Genomic DNA, 23225 nt, shown 5'->3' with positions numbered 1-23225 from the left:
TCTGCTGATTCAGATAACTCGGTTCTCTCGTTTAATATTCATGAACCATAGTTTACCTCAACTTTTTAAAAATGGTTCATGTTTTGCACAGATAGAGTCGTGTTTGCTCCGGTGTCCTCGTGAAGGCGCTGCTGATGCTGTAACGGTTTAACGGTCTCCCGCTGCGTCAGCTCCGGTTCTCCAGCAGAGGGCGCACGCTCATCTGCATAGCCCCGCCTTCTGGGTATGTCAGCCGTCCAATGATAGCGCGGCAGCAGACACCCGTTATACCCGCATCAGAGCCTCCGCCGCCGCCTGAGAGCTTCATCTGTCCGGTGAGAGGCTCCGAACCCGCGCCGAACCATGACGGACGGCGAAGCCGAAGATGAGATACAGTTTTTACGGACCGTAAGTACCGTGTGTGCGTGTGTGTGTGAGATGCTGCGGTGCTGATGCTGCGGGAGTCACCGGCACCCGTCCGGTTCTCCGCGCTTGAACTGTTGAACGTGGGTGTGAGGAAACCGATCGCGCGTTATGAGCGCTTATGAAGGCGAATGCAGTGCGTATGTCAGCTGCAGTCCTGATGATGAAGTCAGTGTTGAGCTCCACTGCAGACTCTCTGTTTACTGTGGTGTCATGCTGCAGAATTTTCAAATGAACCGGTGATTGATTGATTCAGTACAGTGTGCATTAATAGAGGCGTTATTATTGATCAGTGTGGGAAATGTGCTGCGTTAACAGTCACTGAATGATACAGCAAATACAGGACATTGGAAGAACTACAGGAACAATACAGCGGATGGTATTGATTATAGCTGACAGGTGTTGAGCAGTCGTGTGTAAGCACATATCAAATGTAAAGTTTAGGAATCTGTCATTGTGATGATGGTGTTGGTCTGATGTGAATAACTGCATCATGTTGTTTGTGATCCATAATAATAATAATATGGTGAGGTCGTATGGCCTGTGGCTTCTTTGCATTCATGAGTGTCGTCAGTGCAGATGTTTGCAGCATCGGTGTGTTTGTGTGGACTTTGGTTCGTCTGGAACCTCATGCATCAGTTCTGCTCACAATCGATCCGTTGATTGTTGTTCCAGCAGCACAAAAACACCTAAATCGCCCTGATGAATAGATAGAAGCGCAGCACTATCGCCTTCAGTAAACACCAGCAGAAAATCATTAGCAAGCATTACATGTTAAAAACGGCATTGATTCCCTCCTCCATCCCTACAGCTCAATGCAGTGCAGGTTAGACGGGACTGAGTCCGGTGTGTGTGTGTGTGTGTGTGTGTGTGTGTGTGTGTGTGTGTGTGTGTAAATGAACACACTCAGATCACTGTAATGACATGCACTGGATATGATGATGCATCTGAAGAACATGTCTGGATCATATTCACCTCACGATGAATGAACAAAGGAAGAAAACCCGTTTTAGCATAATTGTTTTGCACTGTGACATTATTTTATCATCAAAATATGTGTGTTTGTGTATATATATATATATATTCCATGGTAATTCATGGTAGCTTTGTTGTACTGCATTTAATATGCATTTTTTTAAAATTTAAATCAGCAATCAAATTTCTCCATGAATCATATATATATATATATATATATATATATATATATATATATATATATATAAAAAGTCTATTAATTTTCTCCGTGATTCATTTGTTAAACGATTAATAAATTATTGCTTTGATGCAAAAATGACAAATTCAGAAATAAAGCGTTGAGACTGACTGTAGTAGTGAGGCTGTAACAGAAACATGTTTAATGTAACAACACAGAAACACTTACTGGTCCTAACACTTTTTCTTACAATTAGATTTTAGCAGATGCTTGTATCCAAAGTGAGTTTCTGTAAGCATCGGTGGGAATCATGAGCTGCACATGGGCTCATCTCATGCAAACCGTGTGGCGACGCTGTGATATAATCTTACAGACTGGAGTCTTGCAGTGAAACCTGGGAAAGAGATTCTGTAACAGCAGCGAGACCGTTAAACTGCCTGCTTTCTCTCTTCTGTCTCTCTCTCTCCACACAACATTAATATTTGATAAGATTCTCCTGTTACATAATCGAGAGGGAAGATAAATGAGCGTCTGTGGAGCTGTCTGTCTCTCTCTTCTCCTGTCCAGCTCAGAGTTTCTGTGTGACCTGAAAACAAACAGTCGTGTCATGAGCAGACGACCTCACCGTCCACGTGGAGTTGAGCCACTCTGATTGGTCGCCTGTCCAGCTGCTTCAGCCAATAGCAGCCGCCAGCATCTGTCATGTGTTTCAGTATTGTTTCATGTCAGAAATTTGATTATCCAGTCAAGTCAGGTTTATTTATGCAGCACTTTTCATGATCGCTTCAAAGCAGCTTTACTGATTGGATTACTATATCGTGATATGCATCATTACTGTGATTAAATCAATGAAATATTTAAATTAAATAAAAAGATTTTATTTATTTCACCCACATGTAGTGTTTTTATCAGGGAGCTTCTAGAACGTTGTATATTAAACTCTATAGTTGGGCAGGGCGATATGGCCCAAAAAAATTATCACGATAATATTTTTCATATCAGTCGATATCGATAATTATCACGATAAATGTCACATTTTTATTTCTTTCAAGTTTAAAGGCAGATTTTTGCTTCAATGTGAAAGTTGTAAAAACCAGACGGTTAACTGTGGTTTTAAACTATTCTTTATGGTCAGAACATGACAAACACTTTTTTCACACACATCTTTACACTTTTCCAGTCATTTTTCCTTAACAAAATAAATATCTTCATAGAAAAAAAATAATGTCTTAGCTCTGCATGTTCTAATGAGTAATATTTAGTTTCAAATCAAGAAACAGGTTTGTGTTGCCTGATAATATTAATAATAAAAAAAAAAAAGTGTCTCTTAGAAATACACATTTGATAATAGCTTGAGTTAGGATGCAGATGTAGATTTATGTTCAGTATCAAAATCTGTAAAAATTGTAGCAACCTCGTTTTTATATGGTGAAATTGAATTATTCTGACTGTTTAAAGTGTTTTTTTTTTTTTAACCATTGGTCTTTCATAGTAGCATGGAATTGATCTTTTAATTAATGAAAATTAAACATCTTTTTGGAAAATAAAGGGTATTTAATATTACAATTAAAACATTGAAGACATATTTTATGATTATTCCTTAAAAATAAGGTTTTAATCATTTTAGTAGGCTATTACGTACATTCTACTGAACAATAGGAATATATTTCTGCCGCAATGTCTACAATTGAAACCCAAACTTTTATTTTGACGGGTTGCTGTGAATACCTTTACATTTTTGTGTGTATATGACATGAGGATAGTTTTACTCGAATGAAACGGTCAAATGGCGGGCCACCCTCCTAAGATGATGGCAGGGGAAACACTGCAACACTAGTGAATAATATTACATTCTAGTGATTTCTGTAGTGAACTCTGTAGTCATTTCTATAGTCAATTACATAGTAAACTTTAGTGAATTCTAGTGATTTCTGTTGTGAACTCTATAGTCAGTTACATGTAGCTAACTCCTACACTAACCTTGTTTATAATAGTATTTTTGTCATAGATTGATTATAGATTTTTTCATTTGTTATTTTTCATTAAAATTAAGTTATCTATATGTAGTAGATTGTGTTTAACACAAAAATGAGTGATGATCGGGTCAACACAGAAGTATAGAAAGTAAAAAAAAACTGCGCTGGTATCGGATTGGATCGGTATCGGCAGATACTCAGAATTTTCGGGATCAGATCGGATCGGTTCTGAAAAAATGGTATCATTGCATCCCTACATAATATGAGCGTTAATATCACAGTATTCTTTGAGGTTCCACATGAATGTATGAATGAATGAATATGGTAATCATTCAGTACATGGCATAACCATCCTGGTCCTGTGGTGGATCTGCTGGTTAATGAGGCTCTGGTGAATAGTGTGTGATGTTAGGGTTAGATGAGATTCATAACATCACACTCACAGTCATGCTGTTGTTCTGAATGTCATCTAGGGTTGGGCATCGAGAACCGGTTCCAACTTGGAACCGTTAAAAAAATAACGATGCCATTGGAATTGTTTCTAAAATTTGTTTTCGATTCCGATCATCGGTTCCAAACGCGCAAGTTTTGGTTTCCATTGTGGCCACCGTATTTCCGGAAGTGCTTGCCGCGCGCTTGTTCAGTTGCAGCTATGGAGCACGGTAAGCGGCGCTCAAAAGTGTGGCTTTATTTCACACTAAAAAAGCCTGGGTCGGCACAGTGCAACACATGTGACAAAATGATATCTTGCACGGGAGGATGCACTACGAATATGAGGAAACGCCTACATGATGTACAAATTAAGGAGTGTAGCGTGTTTGACGTGCTGCGCAGGTCCACTGTCTCGTCCTCCTTGGGCAACCCTGCGCTAACCAACGTTAGTAACGTTACCTCGTCACAACAATCAGATAAGTGACAACAATAAAGCGCTTGACCAAATTTGGTGAACAACAACGTTACTGAAATATTTTTTTTTCCCTCGTAGATGAATGTAGCGTTATGCAAATTGCCCACGCTAGTAGCAGTCCTAATATTACTGCTGCTAATGCTAAACCGGTGGAGACTCGTTGTGAAACTCCATTGGCAGCAAAGCAGGGGAAAATGCCACAGAAAAGTTACCGCATATGTGGTAATTTTCTCCTACATGGGCTGCAGCTCCTAAAACTAAAACTCATATTGAATCAAAATAAAATTATCCTCTGTGAAATCAAATGAGCCTGTGACATGTTTTGACTCCAGCCCACAAAGAATCGGAATTGAGAATCGAAAAGAACCGAAATCGAAAGGAAGAATCGGAATCGGAATCAGAATTGTTCAAATCAAAACGATGCCCAACCCTAATGTCATCTGAGCTGTGATTGGGCTGTAGGGTCAGTGCAGGTGATCACATGACTGACATTCAGAGCAGCAGCACGACTGGGTGATTATTGATGTAATACGACAGAACATTTAACCTGGTTTAATATCGGTCTCGAGTCATCAGATCTGTGTGTGTGTGCGCGTGATTGCCCGTCCAGTGTGCAGTGGGAGAGAGCCGTGTGTGTGTTTAATAGAGTTACTGCAGGTCTGTCTGATTTACTGTGTAATTAAGAGAGCGAAACACAGAGAGAGAGAGAGAGAGAGAGAGAGACAGGAAGAGTTTCTCGCTCTGGTGTCACTGTGATGTAGTGCTGGTGTTCGAGCTCAGTGCAAGAGTGTGTGTGTGTGTGTGTGTGTTTACTGCTGCTGTGAGATCAGAATATAACCAACAAATAACTGTAAAATAAAAGCAAATCAAAATAAAACACACAAATTCATTCAATGTTGTATTTGAAATAAATAAATAATTTTAAAATTTTAAATAAATAAAACGTAAGTAATAAGATGAAAATATATTCAAATCTTCTTATTTTTTCAGTGCAAACACATAGTGCAAACATAATGTCTCAAAATGTAACAGAAAACCTAACAGGAACATAGGTTACATTTGACGGAATTTGAAGAAAAAAATATAACTGAAGTTGTGCAATTAATGCAACAAATGTTGCTGTATTGTAAAGTGTTATTCTAACAGTCAAAGTAATATTCAGATTTCAGACTCAACCAAAGAAAATGAAAGCATTAAATATAAATCTCACTCTCTCGCTTGCTTAATATTAGCGGTCTGCAGTGCGTCTGAAACATTCCCTTCATATCATTGATACTAAAATTAATATAGCAAAACTCTTGCTCAATTCAAATTCAATTAATATTTGATTGTATGAAATGCAAGTGCATATATTACGTGATCAAAACTTTCTAGCGTGACACACACGCACGTTTGCGCTTACTGTATCGGTGTGTGTGTGTGATGATATCAGCTCCCGTCTGTCTCTTGTGTCCGTGCGAAAGCTTTGCTTTCTGGGTGATCTCCACCTGCGTTCTGATTGGAGTGCCCAGAATGAGGGTTTCATTACAAGACAGAGCTATGAAATGTATGGCATGTATGATATTTTCAGTTAATACAAATTTGTTATCAAAAATAGTGGTAATCAAATGAACGCATACAAAATGTAATGTTTAACCAAATGAAATTTGAACAGTTCATTCCTATTTTTTGGTTTACTGTTTAAATCAAAACATGGATGAAATTGCGTGTTATTTCTTTAAAAATAATTTAACCAACTTTATTATTACTTTGAGAAGTACGTTCTTAGTAGTGTTGCTTCCGTCAACGAAAATTATGACGAAATATCGTCGTCAACGAACCTTTATCACGTGACGAAAATGCTGGAAAATGCTTGAGGAAGTGACGTCGCCTGCGTCTGCGTAGTGTGACCTGAAGCGAGACACCGGAAACAGAAATACTGCAACATAATAATAATAAATAACGCGACTAAACGAGACGAAATAACGTTATAACATTCCGTTTCATCTCGTTTTAGTCAACGAAAATGAAGAGATATTTTAGCATAGTTTTTATTTTGTAAACCACATTTAGTCACGTTTTTATTCGTCAACAATATTGCATTATACATTTAGTTATCGTCATTGTCACATGACCAGCATTTTCGTCTCGTCTCGTTTTCGTCACGTGATAAAGGTTCGTTGACGACGATATTTCGTCATAATTTTCGTTGACGAAAGCAACACTACAGATGAAGAAAACGCATATGTAACAGTATTAGATCTGCGTGCGTTCGGTGTTAAAGAGACAGCAGCCTAATAAATGTACTGCCTGTCATTAATGTTAATCAAAGAACAAAAGAAAATCATTAACTGACTGAATATCTTAAATTTAATGAGGATTAATCAATATTTTATTTATGAAAAGAAAACTATGCTGTGTTTTTAAACTTTTAATTTCAATTTCTGTACCTGCCATTTGTTCAGTTTTATTTATTTATGCTATTGCTAATTGATTTGTTTGTTCCTATTTTATTACTTAATGTTTACTTGTCTTTAACAATTTAATGCTTGAAATTTATATTAGTCTAGTTGTTTTTCCTGTGGTATTATTTTGGTAAAACCATAGGCTAAAGACAGAATAAATATGTTTGACATCTAAATGTTTGACTTAAAACTTTTTAATGGAATTTCTTTATGAAATCGGAATTAGGAATCGGTAAGAATCTGAATCGATAAGCAGAATCGGAACCGGAATCGGAATGATCAGGTTTGTAATAATTCTCATTATCTCAAAGCATTTTATTATAATTATTATGAAAGGAAATACTCACTGTAGTCTCAAAAATCACTTTATGTTCTGTAAACTCCCACAACTAGGGATGGGTACTGAGAACTGGTATTTTTTGGACCGGTACGTAATTTGGTCAATACCAGACGGTAAGCTTCAGGACAAATGATACTGTTATCGATACATGTGTTGTTTTATCTCCCATACTTCAAATGTTAATGACGAATTAGAAGCTGCTGCTTGACATGTTCCTTCACTGAATGATGTGGCCGTCGTTTGCTCTGTGCGTGTGCGCATGTGTGCGGTGTGTGTTTGTGTGCAATCAGTGGCGGCAAGAGTGAAATGTTCGAAAGTGTGGGCTCACGTTACAAAATTAAGCAACAGCAGTGTCAGATGCAATATATGCAGTAGTGTAATAGTGAACAAAGGAGGCAACACCAGTAATATAATGAAACATTAACTAACAAAACACAACATCTACCTCAAGCAATGCGCTGTAGCCTATTTACTATGTCTCCCGTCTCCAGATCCAACTGCAACTCGCGAGACACATTCACATCAAATGTTGATTCAGCGGTAGAGTTACACTCACGAGACACTGCACTTATTTGCAATCACAAAAGTACATTATTTGCGTGGCTTTAGTTTAAAGCCTTGCCGGTTAAACATTTAATTTCATGCTGCTCTGATGTGCGCTTATTCAGAGCGCGTACACTGAAGCGTGCATTAGTTACGAGCACTGAAGTTACATTAAAGGCCGGTCAAACAGCACATGATTACTTGGTTATCTCAGTTATCGTCTGATTGCGCTAATACTGTCAAAACCACAAAAGGTTTACATATAAACATAGTTAGTTATGTCTAAATTGAAAGTAAATAGAGAGAAACAGATGCTTGCAGCTCTTAAAGGGACAGAATGCTGCCGATTTTCATTAAAGGGATAGTTCACCCAAAAATTTTAATTCTGTCATTATTTACTCAGTCATGTTGTACCAAACCTGTATTAATTTTTATTTTGTCCTGAACACAAAAGAAGATATTTTGAAGAATGTGGGTAACCAAACAGTTGCTGGGCCCCACTGACTTTGATAGAAAAAAAGGAAGTCACTGGGTACCAGCAACTGTTTGGTTACCCACATTCTTCAAAATATCTTCTTTTGTGTTCAGGACAAGAATAAAAATTTATACATTCTTCAAAATTATTTTTATGTTTAACAGAAGAAAGAAACTCAATCAGGTTTAAAACAACTTGAGCGTGAGTAAATGATGACAATTTTTATTTATGGGTGAACTATTCCTTTAAATGTTAATAAAATAAAACACAAAGAGAAAAATTGCTCCTAGCTCCTGACTGAAGAACTTTAATACAGTTGCTAAAGTTCAGCAGTAATAAAATAACTTGAAATTTTCAACAACATTTCACATCATATCTTTTTGCACCAAATAGTATCGATAACAGTATAGGTAAGCGGTATCGGTATCGATAAAATGTAAACGATACCCATCCCTAGTCACAACAGAAACACATCTGCTGTCGCAGGTGAGCTGCAGCTTCGCTGTGTTCTATTCACCTGGACTGTCTGTGCGTGTATGTGTGTGTGTTTATCTTTGAAGTGAACAAGCCTTTGGCTGTGACCTTTCCGCTGTGAATATACCAATGATATGAGTTGATATTCAGAGCGCCACTCACACTAACCTTTTCAAGCAGGAAGTGAAAAACAGGCCCTCATCACTAAAAAGCTGCTGTTTAGGGGTGTGCGATATATATTGTCTGCGATAATATCATAATTGTTGTTTTAACAATGTGCGAGTTTTGAGACTGTAATACATGCTTTCATCCCTTCGCGACTTGATTATTGTAACTCGCTTTATTATGGCTTGCCGGTCTCATCTATACATCAACTTCAGTTGGTTCTAAATGCGGCTGCCCGTTTGCTCACGGAAATGGGTACATATTACACCTATTTTACGCTCGCGTAATTCAACGTTTTATCCATCCAAGCTGATCTCCAAGCTCATTGATCTTGGCATCAGCCCCTCCCTCTGTAACTGGACCCTGGACTTTCTCACCAACAGACCACAGTCTGTTAGGGTCAGTAACCACACCTCCTCCGTCCTCACTCTAAACACTGGGGTACCACAGGGCTGTGTGCTGAGCCCAATCCTCTACTCCCTTTTCACCCACGACTGCATACCTGTGCATGGCTCTAACTCCATAATCAAGTTTGCAGATGACACCACGGTGGTAGGCCTGATCAGCGGCAATGATGAGATGGCCTACAGGGATGAGGTTCAGCATCTAGCAAGCAACGTGGTGTGCCAACAACAACCTTGCACTCAACACCCAGAAGACCAAAGAGCTGATTGTAGACCACCGGCGGACTAAGAAGGACCACACACACACTCCCATCTACATTGATGAGGCTGAAGTGGAGCGCGTGGAGAGCTTCAAGTTCCTTGGTGTCCATCTCTCTGATGGCCTTTCCTGGACCCTCAATACCTCCATACTGATCAAAAAGGCACAACAGCGCCTTTACTTCCTTAGGAAACTAAGGGAAGCTCACCTGTCCCCCCACATCCTGGTGAACCTTTACCGTTGCACTATTGAAAGCATTCTCACAAACTTCATCACAGTGTGGTACGGCAACTACACTGTTTCGGACCAGAAAGCCCTCCAGCGGGTGGTTAAAAACTGCCCAATACACCACTGGTGTCGGTTTACCCTCCATCAAAGACATTTACCACAAACGCTGCCTAAGGAAAGTGAGAAGTAGCATCAAAGACTCCTCTCACCCCAATCACAGACTGTTCATTCCTCTCCCATCGGGGAGACGTTATAGGAGTCTTTGTTGTCGCACCAGCAGACTCAGGAACAGTTTCTTTCCCTCAGCTGTCAGCCTACTGAATTCCAATCTCAGGTGCTGAACACTACATCCAAGATGGACCACCTAATGCTTAAAAAAAAAAAAACGATGTTCTTATTATTCCCTCTGTTATTTTGCACATTCCCTTGCACATTTCTACCTCCGGATGCCGTTAAGTTCATTGGCCATATATAAACACATGCTGTTTACATACCTCACTGTATAATGCACCTTCTGCTTATACTTCCTTGCAACCTAAGTTGTATGTACAGTCATTTGCACTGAGCTAGTCTCTCCCCCTCTACCTCATAACTTGCACAATATATCATAAAGCTTAATGTATATACACATATTTTTATGTATTTATATACTTTGTTATTTGCACTTCTGGTTAGATGCTAACCGCATTTCATTGGCTATGTACTTGTACTCTGCACAGTGACAAAGTTGAATCTAATCTTGAATCTAAAAATACATCTAAATGCCACTTTAATTGTAGCAACTGTGTTTCCTCTGCATTGTAAAGATGAATTTTGTTGATAATGATTGTATTTGCTTGGTAACAGCCCAAATGTCTTATTATTCTAATTCACTGATTAAATATAAGAATTTGACTCAAAAGATAATGGACACTTTTAGAAAAATGGCTTTATAAAGGTAGAAATGCCCATAAAATGTAAAAATTCAGTTTAAACTTATTGAAAAAGATTAATTTCTATCAGTGTGAGCTGAACACCACACAGAATATGAAGAATATCAAAAACTTTAGGTGTCAGCTGTCCACGGCAGTCCTTAAGATACCAGCACAATAACACACTCAGCAAAATATCGTCTAATTATCGTTATCGATAAAATCACAGAAAATATCCAGATATTATTTTTTTTGTCAATATTGCACACCCCTACTGTTGTTTGATTGGCATCTGTTGATCTTACTGCACTTTTATTTGAGCATTAAAGGAAATATTGGCAAATTATCATTTTATAACATTTTTTCTTCTCTAAACACACAATTTATCTGATGGACTGATGAAGTATGTTTGCTCGTGATGAGATGCGTGTAGTTCAGATGGACGTGTTCAGTATTGATGAAAATGACGATACTATCACGATACTTGGGTGCCGATATGATATGTATCAGTTCCTCCAGGAATTTAGCGGGATTTTTTCAGATTTTTCTATGGGTTTTCTCAAAATTTGCGGTGATATTTGCGGCATTTCTTATTGTTTTGCAGTGAAAATATACCATGGACTACATTCTTCTAACATTATTATAACTTTTCTGACTTCGAGAACCATCGTAGGGCTCCAGACTAACATTTGAGGACACCAGTGCCATTAAGTTCTACAGAAGGTGGCACCAGCACTGGTGCACTATCATTTGATAGACAGAAGTTTGAGTTTCAAATGCTAAATCGGTAGACGAGGACAGTCAGTATTGTGTTTGATTGTGGTTAGTTAGTGAATAACGTTGCTAGTTAATGTCATGCTATTCTTGAGGAGAACTGACTCTATTTAATGTCTCTTCTGCTCACCTAGGCTGCATTTATTTGATCAGGAAAAAAGTGATATTGTGGATATATTGTAAAATGTAATTTATTCCTGTGATGCACAGCTGAATTCTCAGCATCAACACTCCAGTCTTAAGTGTGAAACACATTTGTTTATCAAGAAACATATTTCCACAAAAATATTGTGCAGCACATCTGTTTTCAACATTGATAATAATCAGAAATGTTTCTTGAGCAACAAATCAGTATATTAGAATGATTTCTGAAGGATCATGTGACACTGAAGACTGGAGTAATGATGCTGAAAATTCAGTTTTGATCCCAGAAATAAATAACATTTTGTCAGATATTCACATAGAAAACAGCTGATTTACATTTATAATAATATTTCATTTTTCACGTTTTGCTGTATTTCTGATCAAATAAATGCAGCTTTGGTGAGCAGAAGAGACTTCTTTCAAAAACATTTAAAAAATCTGAATTATTTCAAAATTTGACCAGTAGTGCATATATAATGTATTTATTTATGTGTTATTTTTATTAGAGATTTTTTGTTATATAAGATCATGGCATTCAATATGTTTTAAATCTCAATCTCTCATATTTTCTCTTAATTTCTGATTCTACTGGTGCAGCCTGTCTTTCTATCTCTCTCTCTCTCTCTCTCTCTCTCTGCAGTGTGCTTATGTAATCTGATTGATCAGTGGGGAGTGTTCTAGTGCACCAAGAGAAGCGAGCAGAGGAGATTCTCTCCCCTCCTGCCCTCTGTTTGTTGAGTCACTCATCACTTGCACTAGTGGTAGACCGATATTGTTTTTTTGACAGCCAATGCCAATATTTTGGAAAGCAGGGTGGCCAATATAAAGCCAATATAATTTTATTTATTTTAATTAATATAATTATAATAATAATAATTGAATTCGAATTTAAAATAAAAATCCACATTTGAATGCAAAAATGTTACATTCAAATTTTAGGTATGCGTCAGTCAGCCTTATCTGGCGCACAAGATGCGATGACAAAGTAGGTTTATTTAGCCTGAACCTACTGGATACGGCGCTGCTCATTCAAAATATTGCGGAAAAAGGCAACATCAATGCGTAAATGTTGTTGTTTACCTCAAAACTGGAACCAAGCCGTTCACACAGAATGCATATGCATTGCATTTTCTATAGGGACATCTATTACCGTTGCTCTCGCGTCTCGCACAAGAGAGCCGCATGTTTAAAAAGCACGCAAAATTAATTTAAGTTAAACTTTTAAAAAACATGTCTCGAGACTTTATGGCGGTTTTTCTGAATCCCACTAAAAAGTAGCCTACTCTTTGTGATTCGTTTTCGGTCCTTAGTATTAAACTATTCATACATATATGATGATTTTTGTTTCCAATTGTTTAAGCAACGTAATTAATTATACAGGTGCATCTCAAAAAATTAGAATATCGTGAAAAACTGAATTTTTTTTTGTAAATTATTTAAAAAAGTGAAACTTTCATATATATTTTAGATTTTAGATTCGTTAAATGTAAAGTAAGACATTTGAAAAGTTTTTTGGTTTTAATTTTGATGATTAGAGCTTACAGCTCATGAAAGTCAAAATCCAGTATCTCAGAATATTAGAATATTTCCTAAGATCAATCAAAAAAAGGATTTGCAAAGCAGAAAAGTTCAAGTTCTTTAAAGTATGTTCATTTCTGCACTCAATACTTGGTCAGGGCTCCTTTAGCACAAACTCCAGCATCAGTGAGGAATGGCATGGAAGCGAGGCACTATTGAGCCTTCAGCGCATCTGTATTGTTGGATCGACTGTTTCTCATCTTTCTCTTGAAAATATCCCATAGATTCCATACGGGGTTCAGGTCAGGCATGTTGGCTGGCCAATCAAGCACAGTAATATCATGGTCAGCAAACAGCTTGGAAGTGGTTTTGGCAGTGTGTGCAGGTGCTAAAGTACTGATGGAAAAGCAAATCAGCATCTCCATAAAGCTTGTCATCAGATGGAAGCATAAAGTGCTCCAAAATCTCCTGGTAGACGGCTGCATTGACTCTGGACTTGATAAAACACAATGGACCAACACCAGCAGACGTCACGGCAGCCCAAATCATCTCTGACTGCAGCTTGGGTTCTGTGCCTCTCCAGTCTTCCTCCAGACTCCAGACATTGATTTCCAAATGAAATGCAAAATTTACTTTTATCTGAAAAGAGGACGTTGGAGCACTGAGCAACAGTCCAGTTCTTTTTCTCCACAGCCCAGGTAAGATGCTTCTGACGTTGTCTCTGGTTCAGAAGTGGCTTGGTAGCTCTTTTCCTGAAGACGTCTGAGCGTGGAGACTCTTGATGCACTGACTCCAGCTTCAGTCCACTCCTTATGAAGCTCTCACAAGTGTTTGAATCAGCTTTGCTTGACAGTATTCTTAAGCTTGCAGTCATCCCTGTTGCTTGTGCACCTTTTCCTACCCAATTTCTTCCTTCCAGTCAACTTTGCATTTAATATGTTTTGATACAGCACTCTATGAACAGCCACTACTTTCAGTAATGACCCTCTGTGACTTACTCTCTTTGTGGAGGGTGTCAATGATTGTCTTCTGGACAATTGCCAAGTCAGCAGTCTTCCCCATTATTGTGGTTTCAAAGAACAAGAGATACCCTGAATTTATACTGTTGGGATGGTCGTTTAATGAATCTCAAATATAAATATAGCTGCAAGCAGCGATTCCGGGGCCAAGCCTGTCTAAGGGTTCCATGACTTGTATAAATAGCTTAAATACAACAATGTCACTACTGCAGCTTTTGTTGCTTGACCCCTAGTGATAACTATAAACCAACTTACAAATAATCCTTTAACACTTCTGCATTTGGCAGATGTTTTTACTCAAATCAGTTTAGAGCATATCCAAGTTATCCACTTTTATTTGTCAGTACATGTGTTTTCTGGGATCAAACCCATGACGCGGCCGATAAATCGGTTGACCATTAACTAGTACTAGTGCTCATACCTCATCGTGTGTGTTGTGAGGAGAGTGTGCTCCTACTGCCCTAAGTGATCACAATTTCACCCGCTGAACCAGCTAAAAAAAAAATCCAGAGATGCATCTGGAGACCAGAATGCAATCTGACATGAGTGAAACGCTCTCAGTCTGTCTCAGATATTCTCAGTCTGCCCGTCTTCATGGGTTCAGTTTGATCTTTTTGAGCTCTTTATTTCAGAACTTTTGTTCGGTGTGTGTCAGCGATTTGACTGTGTCTTCACATTAAAAGCGGATTACTGGAGTCAAACCGGATTAGAGCAGCAGCTCAGCTTGACTGCAGTAATTGGTCTCTGTGAACGTTCCCTGTCGCTCCTGGATTTCAGGATGAATTATTCCAGACCATCCGAGCATCAAGCGCTAATGCGGCAGCAGCTTAAACAGGAGACGGAGAATATGTGTGAGAGCTGACCTGCTTTCTCCTGTGTTCTTGTTCTTGTGGAAAGTAGCAGAACTTTGTGGTTGTTCTTCAGAGTTTGACCCCTAAACGTCACAGCAGCCTAGATAAAGCCAGCGGATGGCGTGAGTAATGAGGTACGGCGTGACTTCACACCGCACCGCTGCAGACGTACACTATTTATAGTGAACCTACAGCCAAACTAGAGCTTCTGAGGCCTTCATCACACACACACACACACACACACACGGTCACCTCCACACTTCCTGCTGCCTTGACCTCAGTATAGTTTCCTTCATCTGAGGCTGGAATATGGTCATCAAAAACTAGATTAAGGACTGTTCACACTAAGAACAATAAGTATGACCATAGCGTTTTAATAATCATTCCAATTCTTGAAGTCCACACCCCAACTATAAAGAAGATAACACAGAGGAACAAGATCACTAGAATTGCTTTCAGAATGATTTTTTTCCAGCTGATTAATAATAAAAGCATTGACAGCCAATCAGAACCCATTCCAGCTTTAAAGAGTTGGAACATATAAAGTGATAAAATTTCAGCATGATTAAAATAAACAGAACATTATTGTTCGCTGGTGTGGAACATAATATATTTATCATTATAGTTATTGTTGTAGATACTGTAGTTATCGTTATTATTCTTATATAACTATAATTATAGTTATCGTTACAGTTCAGATTTCAACTGAATAATGACTGTTTAGTGTTTGTCATTAAAGCTGCTTTACAGCTGAATTTCATTTTTGCATCGTTGAATCTTTTTATTGTTTATCACCGTGAAGCTGCTTTGAAACAACCTGTATTTTATAAAGCTCTATATAAAGATGCTTACTGTTGTTGTAATCACTCTAGAATTGTTATTTTTGTTTGTATAGTTTGTGTAGTTATCATTATAGATGTTATTTTTTATCACCACTATAGTATTGTTATAGTTATTGTTATTGCTGTGGTTATCACTATAGCTACTGTTATAGTTTTCACTATTTTGTGGTCGAGGTTATCGTTGGTTATAGAGTAGTTATCGTTATAGTTATTAGTTTATAGTTATAGCATCAAAAGTGGCGCTCAGGGAATAAATAAATCGTAATGACCCATTTAACACTGAAGTGAGATCAAGATCTGATTTGATTTCTTTCTGTTTGATGAAGCTGTGTTTCCAGAGCAAGACTCTGGTTGGATCTGTGTCGATGGTTGAACATTGTCCACCCACACTGTGAGCAGCAGAAGTTCATGCTCTCTTCTGCTGAGAGGAATCACATGTTTAAAATGAGTCAGTCACTGATCTATTACTAGAGCTCTGCTTTCTTCAGGAAAGCTTCATGTCGACTGCCTGACGTGACCTGGAGAGGAAACGGGAACTAGTTTAGATTCAGTTTATTTGTGCTTCCAGCCCATGATGATCACTGTGTCCGTAGGTGATCTGGATAAACTGAGGAGCTCGTTTGAGTTCATTAAGCTGTCATTGATTATGATGAGACATGCTGAGATGATCAGAGCTGATGTGATTATGAGCAGGATTCTTCCTCTGGGTGCGTTTGCTGTCATCGACTGGATGCTGGAACCAAACACACGCTTCCCTTTAGCTGCAGCCGTCATGACATGACAAACCCGTGTGTGTGTGTGTGTTGTGTAATAGTGTAGTACTCTCACTCCTACATGTGTTCATAGAGACTCAGGCACTTGAGTCCAAAAATACTCAACAAGTGTCAGGCGCTTCTCCTGAGAGATGCTCCACACAGCTGTTGCGCTTGCTCGCTCTGAGGAAGTACCGTGGTTTTACCGCGCAGGGTTCCCACTCACGCTTTCTGCTCTTTTGTGCATTACAGGACTTTAAGAAATCATTTTGTTGCACTCACAGAAAGTTCCTGATGGAGTATTTGAGTGTGATCGTTGCTGTAGAGCATGATTTGATTCCCAGTATTTGGACTGATCAGATGTGCGTCTATCAGATATGTGTAACTTAAACATTCATGCAGAACATTGAAATGTCAATGATGAAGATCACAATTTTCCCTCAAATTTCAAACTTACATCGAGCCACTCAAACAGACCAATGTTGTGAAAGCATCACAGTCTCATGATTAATCTGAATTCTGATTAGTGTTGAGTCATGTAAATGCCGCAATCTGACTGGCTGATTAATTTTTGGAATTTGGTATTCCAAATCCCCCTCGCGGAGTAAGCCAGGAGACAATATTGAACTGAGTTCAGGGAATAAACAGTCATAATTAGTCCAGATGAATGATTATTAATGATGATGTGTTGGATTAATGACATTGACTATTACACACACACACAACTGTCCTTATCTTGTGTGAGAACAGTGTGGCGTGTGGTATTATCTGTGTAACTGTGTGTGTTTGTGATGCTCATATATGAGTGTTTATTAGCTGCGTAATAGTCTGTGAGAGATTACAGCAGGTTCAGATAATCTGGATTTGATCTGAGCTCTGTGACATGGATTATACGCTCATCTGAACACCTGACCACAGCAATGCACTGACTGTGTTTGATAGACCAGCATCACTGCACAGCATTCAGTCACTGTGTGTGTGTGTGTGTGTACACTATTCTAAAGTCAATTTTGAAGTCTCCTCTGCTCACCAGGGCTGCATTTATTTGATCAAAAATACAGTAAAAATTGTAAAATATTATTAGAATTTCAAACAGCTGTTTTCTATGTGAATATCTGTTAAACTTTAATTGATTTCTGGGATCAAAACTGAATTTTCAGCATCATTACTCCAGTCTTCAGTGTCACATGATCCTTCAGAAATCATTCTAATATGCTGATTTGTTGCTCAAGAAACATTTCTGATTATTAGCAATGTTGAAAATGGTTTTGCTGCCCAATATTGTTATGGAAACTGTGATACATTGTATTTTTCAGGATTCACAGATGAATAGAAAGTTCAAAAGAGCAGCATTTATTTCATATAGAAATCTTTTGAAATAGAAATATTATACATGTTTTTACTCTCACTTTTGATCAATTTATTGCATTCTTGATGCATATAAGTTTTGAACGCTGGTGTGAATATGTATGTATATGTGTGTGTTAGTCCTCTCAGTGTCCAGCAGACAGTGGCACACCCATCACACTCTCTGCAATGCAGTTCAGTCTCGTCTGCCGGATCTCTGTCTCTCTGTCTCTCTGTCTCTGTGTTTTGGATGGGTAACTGGACCTGTGGTTCAGTCTGTGAATCTGCAGTAGTCCACATGTGTTTGTTGCTGTACTTATGTTGTTACAGCATCCATGTGCAAACAGTTTGTCAAAGCAATTGGGTCAGCGATGTTCATAGAATGCAGTGCAAGTTTATTTATTTATTTATTTATTTATTTAGTCATTTAGCAGACGCTTTTATCCAAAGCGACTTACAAATGAGGACATGAGAAGCAATCAAAACCAACAAAAGAGCAACAACGTGCAAGTGCTATTACAAGTCTCAGTTAGCCTAACGCAGTACAGATAATAATTATTATTGTTATTATTATTATTATTTTCTTTTAAATAAAAAGACATATAGATAAAATAAAATTAGAATAGAGAGTGCTAGAGTTAGAGTTGTCAAATAAAGATGGAACAGATGAGTTTTTAGCTGTTTCTTGAAGATGGGTAAGGATTCGTCTGCTCGGATTGAGTTGGGCAGGTCATTCCACCAGATGGGAACAGTTCATGAAAAAGTCAGTGAAATTGTTTTTGTGTGTCTTTGGGATGGCACAATAATGCGTCGTTCACTTGAAGAATGCAAGCTTCTAGAGGCACATAAATCTGAAGTAATGAATTTAGGTAAAGGGGTGCAGAGCCAGAGGTGGTTCTGTAGGCAAACATTAATGCCTTGAATTTAATGCAAGCAGCTATTGGTAGCCAGTGCAAATTGATGAACAGAGGCATGACGTGCGTTATTTTCGGCTCATTAAAGATTATTCTTGCAGCGGCATTTTGGATTAATTGTAGAGGTTTAATAGAATTGGCTGGAAGACCTGCCAAGAGAGCATTGCAATAGTCAAGTCTGGACAGAACAAGAGCCTGAACAAGGAGTTGTGTTGCATGTTCCGAGAGAAAGGGCCTGATCTTCTTAATATTGTATAATGCAAATCTGCAGGACCGGGCAGTTTTAGCAATGTGGTCTGAGAAATTCAGCTTATCATCAATCACAACTCCAAGGTTTCTGGCTGTTTTTGAAGGAGTTATGGTGGAGGAGCATAACTGGAAGGTGAGATTATGATGAAGCGATGGGTTAGCTGAAACCACAAGCAGTTCTGTCTAGTTCAGCTAGGTTGAGTTGAAGGTGATGGTCCATCATCCAGCAAGAAATGTCTGTTAGACACGCTGAGATGCGAGTAGCTATCGTCGGATCATCAGGATGGAATGAGAGGTAGAGTTGAGTGTCATCAGCATAGCAGTGATATGAAAAGCCATGTTTCTGAATGACAGAACCTCGTGATATCATGTAGACAGAGAAGAGAAGTGGTCCAAGAACTGAGCCCTGAGGCATCCCAGTAGCTAGATGTTGCGACTTTGATACCTCACCTCTCCAAGATACTTTGAAGGACCTATCAGAGAGGTAAGACTCAAACCACTGGAGTGCGGTTCCTGAGATGACCTTTCTCAATAGGGTTGACTAGAGGATCTGATGGTTGACTGTATCAAAAGCAGCAGACAGATCCAGCAAAGTTAAAGTAAAAAAAAAGTTAAAGTATAATTTAGATTAGTAAACTAAGAGGTGAAATGTAGAAAATTTTATTTTTGTTTTGGTGTTAGTGTCTTGTTTTAGTGTTGTTGGTTAGTGAAGTGTTTGTGTTGTTTCTTCATTTTGATGGTTTGCAGCTAATTACACCATAGAAGAGCAGAGAGGGTGAAGGGTCTGAAATAAACCATTTTTTTAATAGTTGTGGTTTAGTTTTCAGATTCATTCATACTACATGCATCACATGTATGTTGTGGACCACTGATTAAGCTCATGCAAGATGTCCATTACACAAACACATGAAATTAGCCCACCTGTCCACTTGTACTTCAGTGTCAATCACTTCAGGTTGTTCTTATGTGTTCAAGGTTATCAGCAGGATCTCTGGGAACACGTGACGGTGTGTTTAAACTCATGATGAACATCCATCGTCACACAGTGATCTCACTGAAATATGATGGAGAGCGCTGCTGGTGTGTGTGTGTGTGTGTTTATTAGAGCGCTCTATATAGTAGCATTTGTGAATGTGCATGTCGACCCAAACAGAGATCATGTGACAGGAGGTGTGTGTGTGTGTGTTGCTCCCCGCTGAGACTGTGAGGGAGGTAGTGTGTGTGTGTGTGTGTGTGTTGCCATCTGTGCAGTTTTCCTCTGATGCGACATGCAGTCTCACACGCACACACACACACACACACACACACACACACACACACATACTGTAAATGCACAAACATACTGTCTCATTTTCTGCAGTTCTTAAAGGGACAACATCTGAATAAATACTCATCATGCCATGAAGCGTCTCAGATGTGCGATCGTTTGTTTTGTGTGTAATGTACAGACATGTAACCTTCCTCATCCTGTGTGATTGTCCTTCTCAGGTCAGCATGTTCACTGCAGCATCTAATGCAGCGATTGCATGTTTGACTTCAGACGAATCGTCAGTGTATCTGTTAATCACACTGCAGGGCTGTGAACAAATGCACTCGTCTTCATCACTGCACTGGTGAGAGTGTGACGTGTTTGAGGGCCGTGAGGATGATGAAGGGAGGTATGAAGGTCTGACGTCACAGCAGAAAGAAAAACACAAAATCAGGCATTCAGTGATCAACTTTGTGTGTGTGTTAATGGTGAAATTTCTCATCAGAATAGATTTGTCTCTTGTGTGCTAGCGTTTCTCCATCGCTCCACTGCATTAACTTGATTAAAGGCTTCGTTCACAGTTACAGCATCTGGAGAAGTCACTTAATAGCACACACACACACACACACACACACACCATGAGCAGCAGCAGATACAACACACACACACTCACACACACACACACGTTGGTTTTTGTGGTTTATGGGGACTCTCCATAGGCGTAATGGTTTTTATACTGTACAAACTGTATGTGCTATCGCCCTACACCAACCCTACACCTAAACTTAGCCCTCACAGGAGACTGTGCATTTTTACTTTCTCAAAAAAACTCACTCTGTATGATTTATAAGCGTTTTGAAATATGGGGACATGGGGCAATGTCCTCATAAATCACCTTCTCCTTGTTTTTATGTCTTCATTTGTCACACACACACACACACACACACACACACACACACACACACACACACACGCACATTGTGAGTGAGGTCTTCATTAATATTGTATGTGGCTCCATCTGCCTGTTGTCGTTTTGTAGAAAACAAATGCTAGTAGCCTCCAGCAGCATCCACACACAACACTTCAGATATGATACCCAGATGTGTCATGCGGTACATTGATTCTCACACGTCTCATAATCGATCATGACACTGAACGACGCTGTGACAAGGAATTCATTAGTTTTTTTGTCATTTATTTAAGTTTAATTTGTGATGTCATCATAAACAGTGAATATTTGATCAGTAACATTAATCAAGCCAATAACAGCAAAACAATAAACACACGACGCTTCTACCAGAAAAATCAAGTCACATTTATTTTATAGCACCTTTATACAATACAGATTGTTTTAAAGCAGCTTTACAGAAAAATACGATGTTAAGGTTTATATTATCTAAATATCGGCCAGCGATCATGTGATGTTAGTTGCGTGTTCATTGTGTTGTGTGTAATGAAGCTCTATTATGTCACAGACGTGTTGTACTGCCACAGGTGTGTGATGATCTGCTTCTCAACAACACACTGCTGCTCGTGTGCAGATGATGTATTTATGTGATTGATGTACAGAAAACCATGTGCTTTAATTGTAATGATGCATCAGCCTTCTGATATTTTGTGTGTTTGGATTTGTTTGTAGTGTTTGTTTTTAGTGTTTTGTTTGTTATAACTTTAAAAAAAACCCGGAAGGAAGATGTCTATGATATGAAACACACACAGTCTGATCAGATTAACACACACACACACTCACACACATCAAGCTTACTCCATCGTAATGTAATAGGATTAGTCTACATTGTGAAAGTGTTGTGAGAGTGTGTGTGTGTGTGTGTTTGTGCTCTCGCTGCATCAGCTGCATTATTGATTATTGTGGTCGACTGACCTGCGTGTGTTTTTATGGCTAATACAGATATAGATCTTCAGAATAAAGGGGTCAAATCTAGGGCTGTGACGATTACCGCAGTAATGCAGTATTTAATAATATTTTTTTTTTTGCTGGTGAAAGTTACAGGAGTGCATATGGTGTGTGATATGAACTATAAACACAATAATCATTGTTTATCATAATTTACTGTCTTCCGTCCTATGTTCAAGGGCTTCTGGAGAAAAAAAACAGCTTCCCGCACCAGTCCATTAAACATATGGGGGATTTATTTTGTGTGTGTTTGTCTGATTATTATTAATTAAATGCTAGGTTTCAGTACTTGTGATGTCTACAGATAATGTTCAATAAAATACACACAAACACAGGCATAAAAGACAAAAGCATAATGTAAACAGCTGGAGTTAGATTTTAATTGCAAGTGCTTATAGCGATACTTCTCTTATGTGGTATAGGCTATTATTTACAGTTGACGACATTATTCAAAAAATTGCCACGAATCTAGTGCCTAAGCCAAATATTGTGTCTCCTATTTGGACACATTTTGGCTTTAAGCCAGATGACAAGGGGCAGCTGGTGAATTTGGACAAGGCAATATGCCATATTTGTAGCAGAAAAGTATCCGTCTCGCGAGGAAATACCACTAATCTAAGATCCCATCTTAGAATCAACCATCCTCTGCGATAGTTGGGAGTCTCTGAGGCCTTTTGCGAGAGGAGTGAAGTACCAAAGGGACGGCAATCGGTGCCGAGCTCTTACTGACAGCGAGACTCACTATTTGGAAATGGTGCCATTCTGTACCGTTGAGAAGCCAGTGTTCAAAGCGATGCTACAGGCTTTTGATAAACAATATGTACTTCCCGACTGAAAGTAATTTTCTCAAACAGCGATCCCTGAAAAGTATCTAAAAGTATTTTATATAAGGCTATCTTGATCATGTAAAGGGGAAGCAGAAATTCAGAGTATTGAGTTTTGCCCAATTATTTACGGGATGACGCAATAG

General features: G+C 38.6%; 1 protein-coding gene across 1 annotated transcript in view; it reads left to right on the top strand.

Annotated features, from left to right (window-relative positions):
* Nucleotides 1–286: 286 nt before the first annotated feature.
* LOC306857586 (ryanodine receptor 2-like) overlaps nt 287–23225 on the top strand; it is a 161165-nt gene continuing 138226 nt past the window's right edge. Inside the window, exon 1 of the mRNA XM_079397593.1 lies at nt 287–387. Within this exon, the coding sequence (XP_079253719.1) occupies nt 343–387 (45 nt within the window). The 5' untranslated portion in view covers nt 287–342. The remainder of the gene's footprint in view (nt 388–23225) is intronic.

This window comes from Barbus barbus, assembly GCF_936440315.1.
Source record: "Barbus barbus genome assembly, chromosome: 38".
Classification (NCBI taxonomy): domain Eukaryota; kingdom Metazoa; phylum Chordata; class Actinopteri; order Cypriniformes; family Cyprinidae; genus Barbus; species Barbus barbus.
Note: the sequence above shows the minus strand (reverse complement) of the source record. Positions and strands in the feature narration are given on the sequence as shown.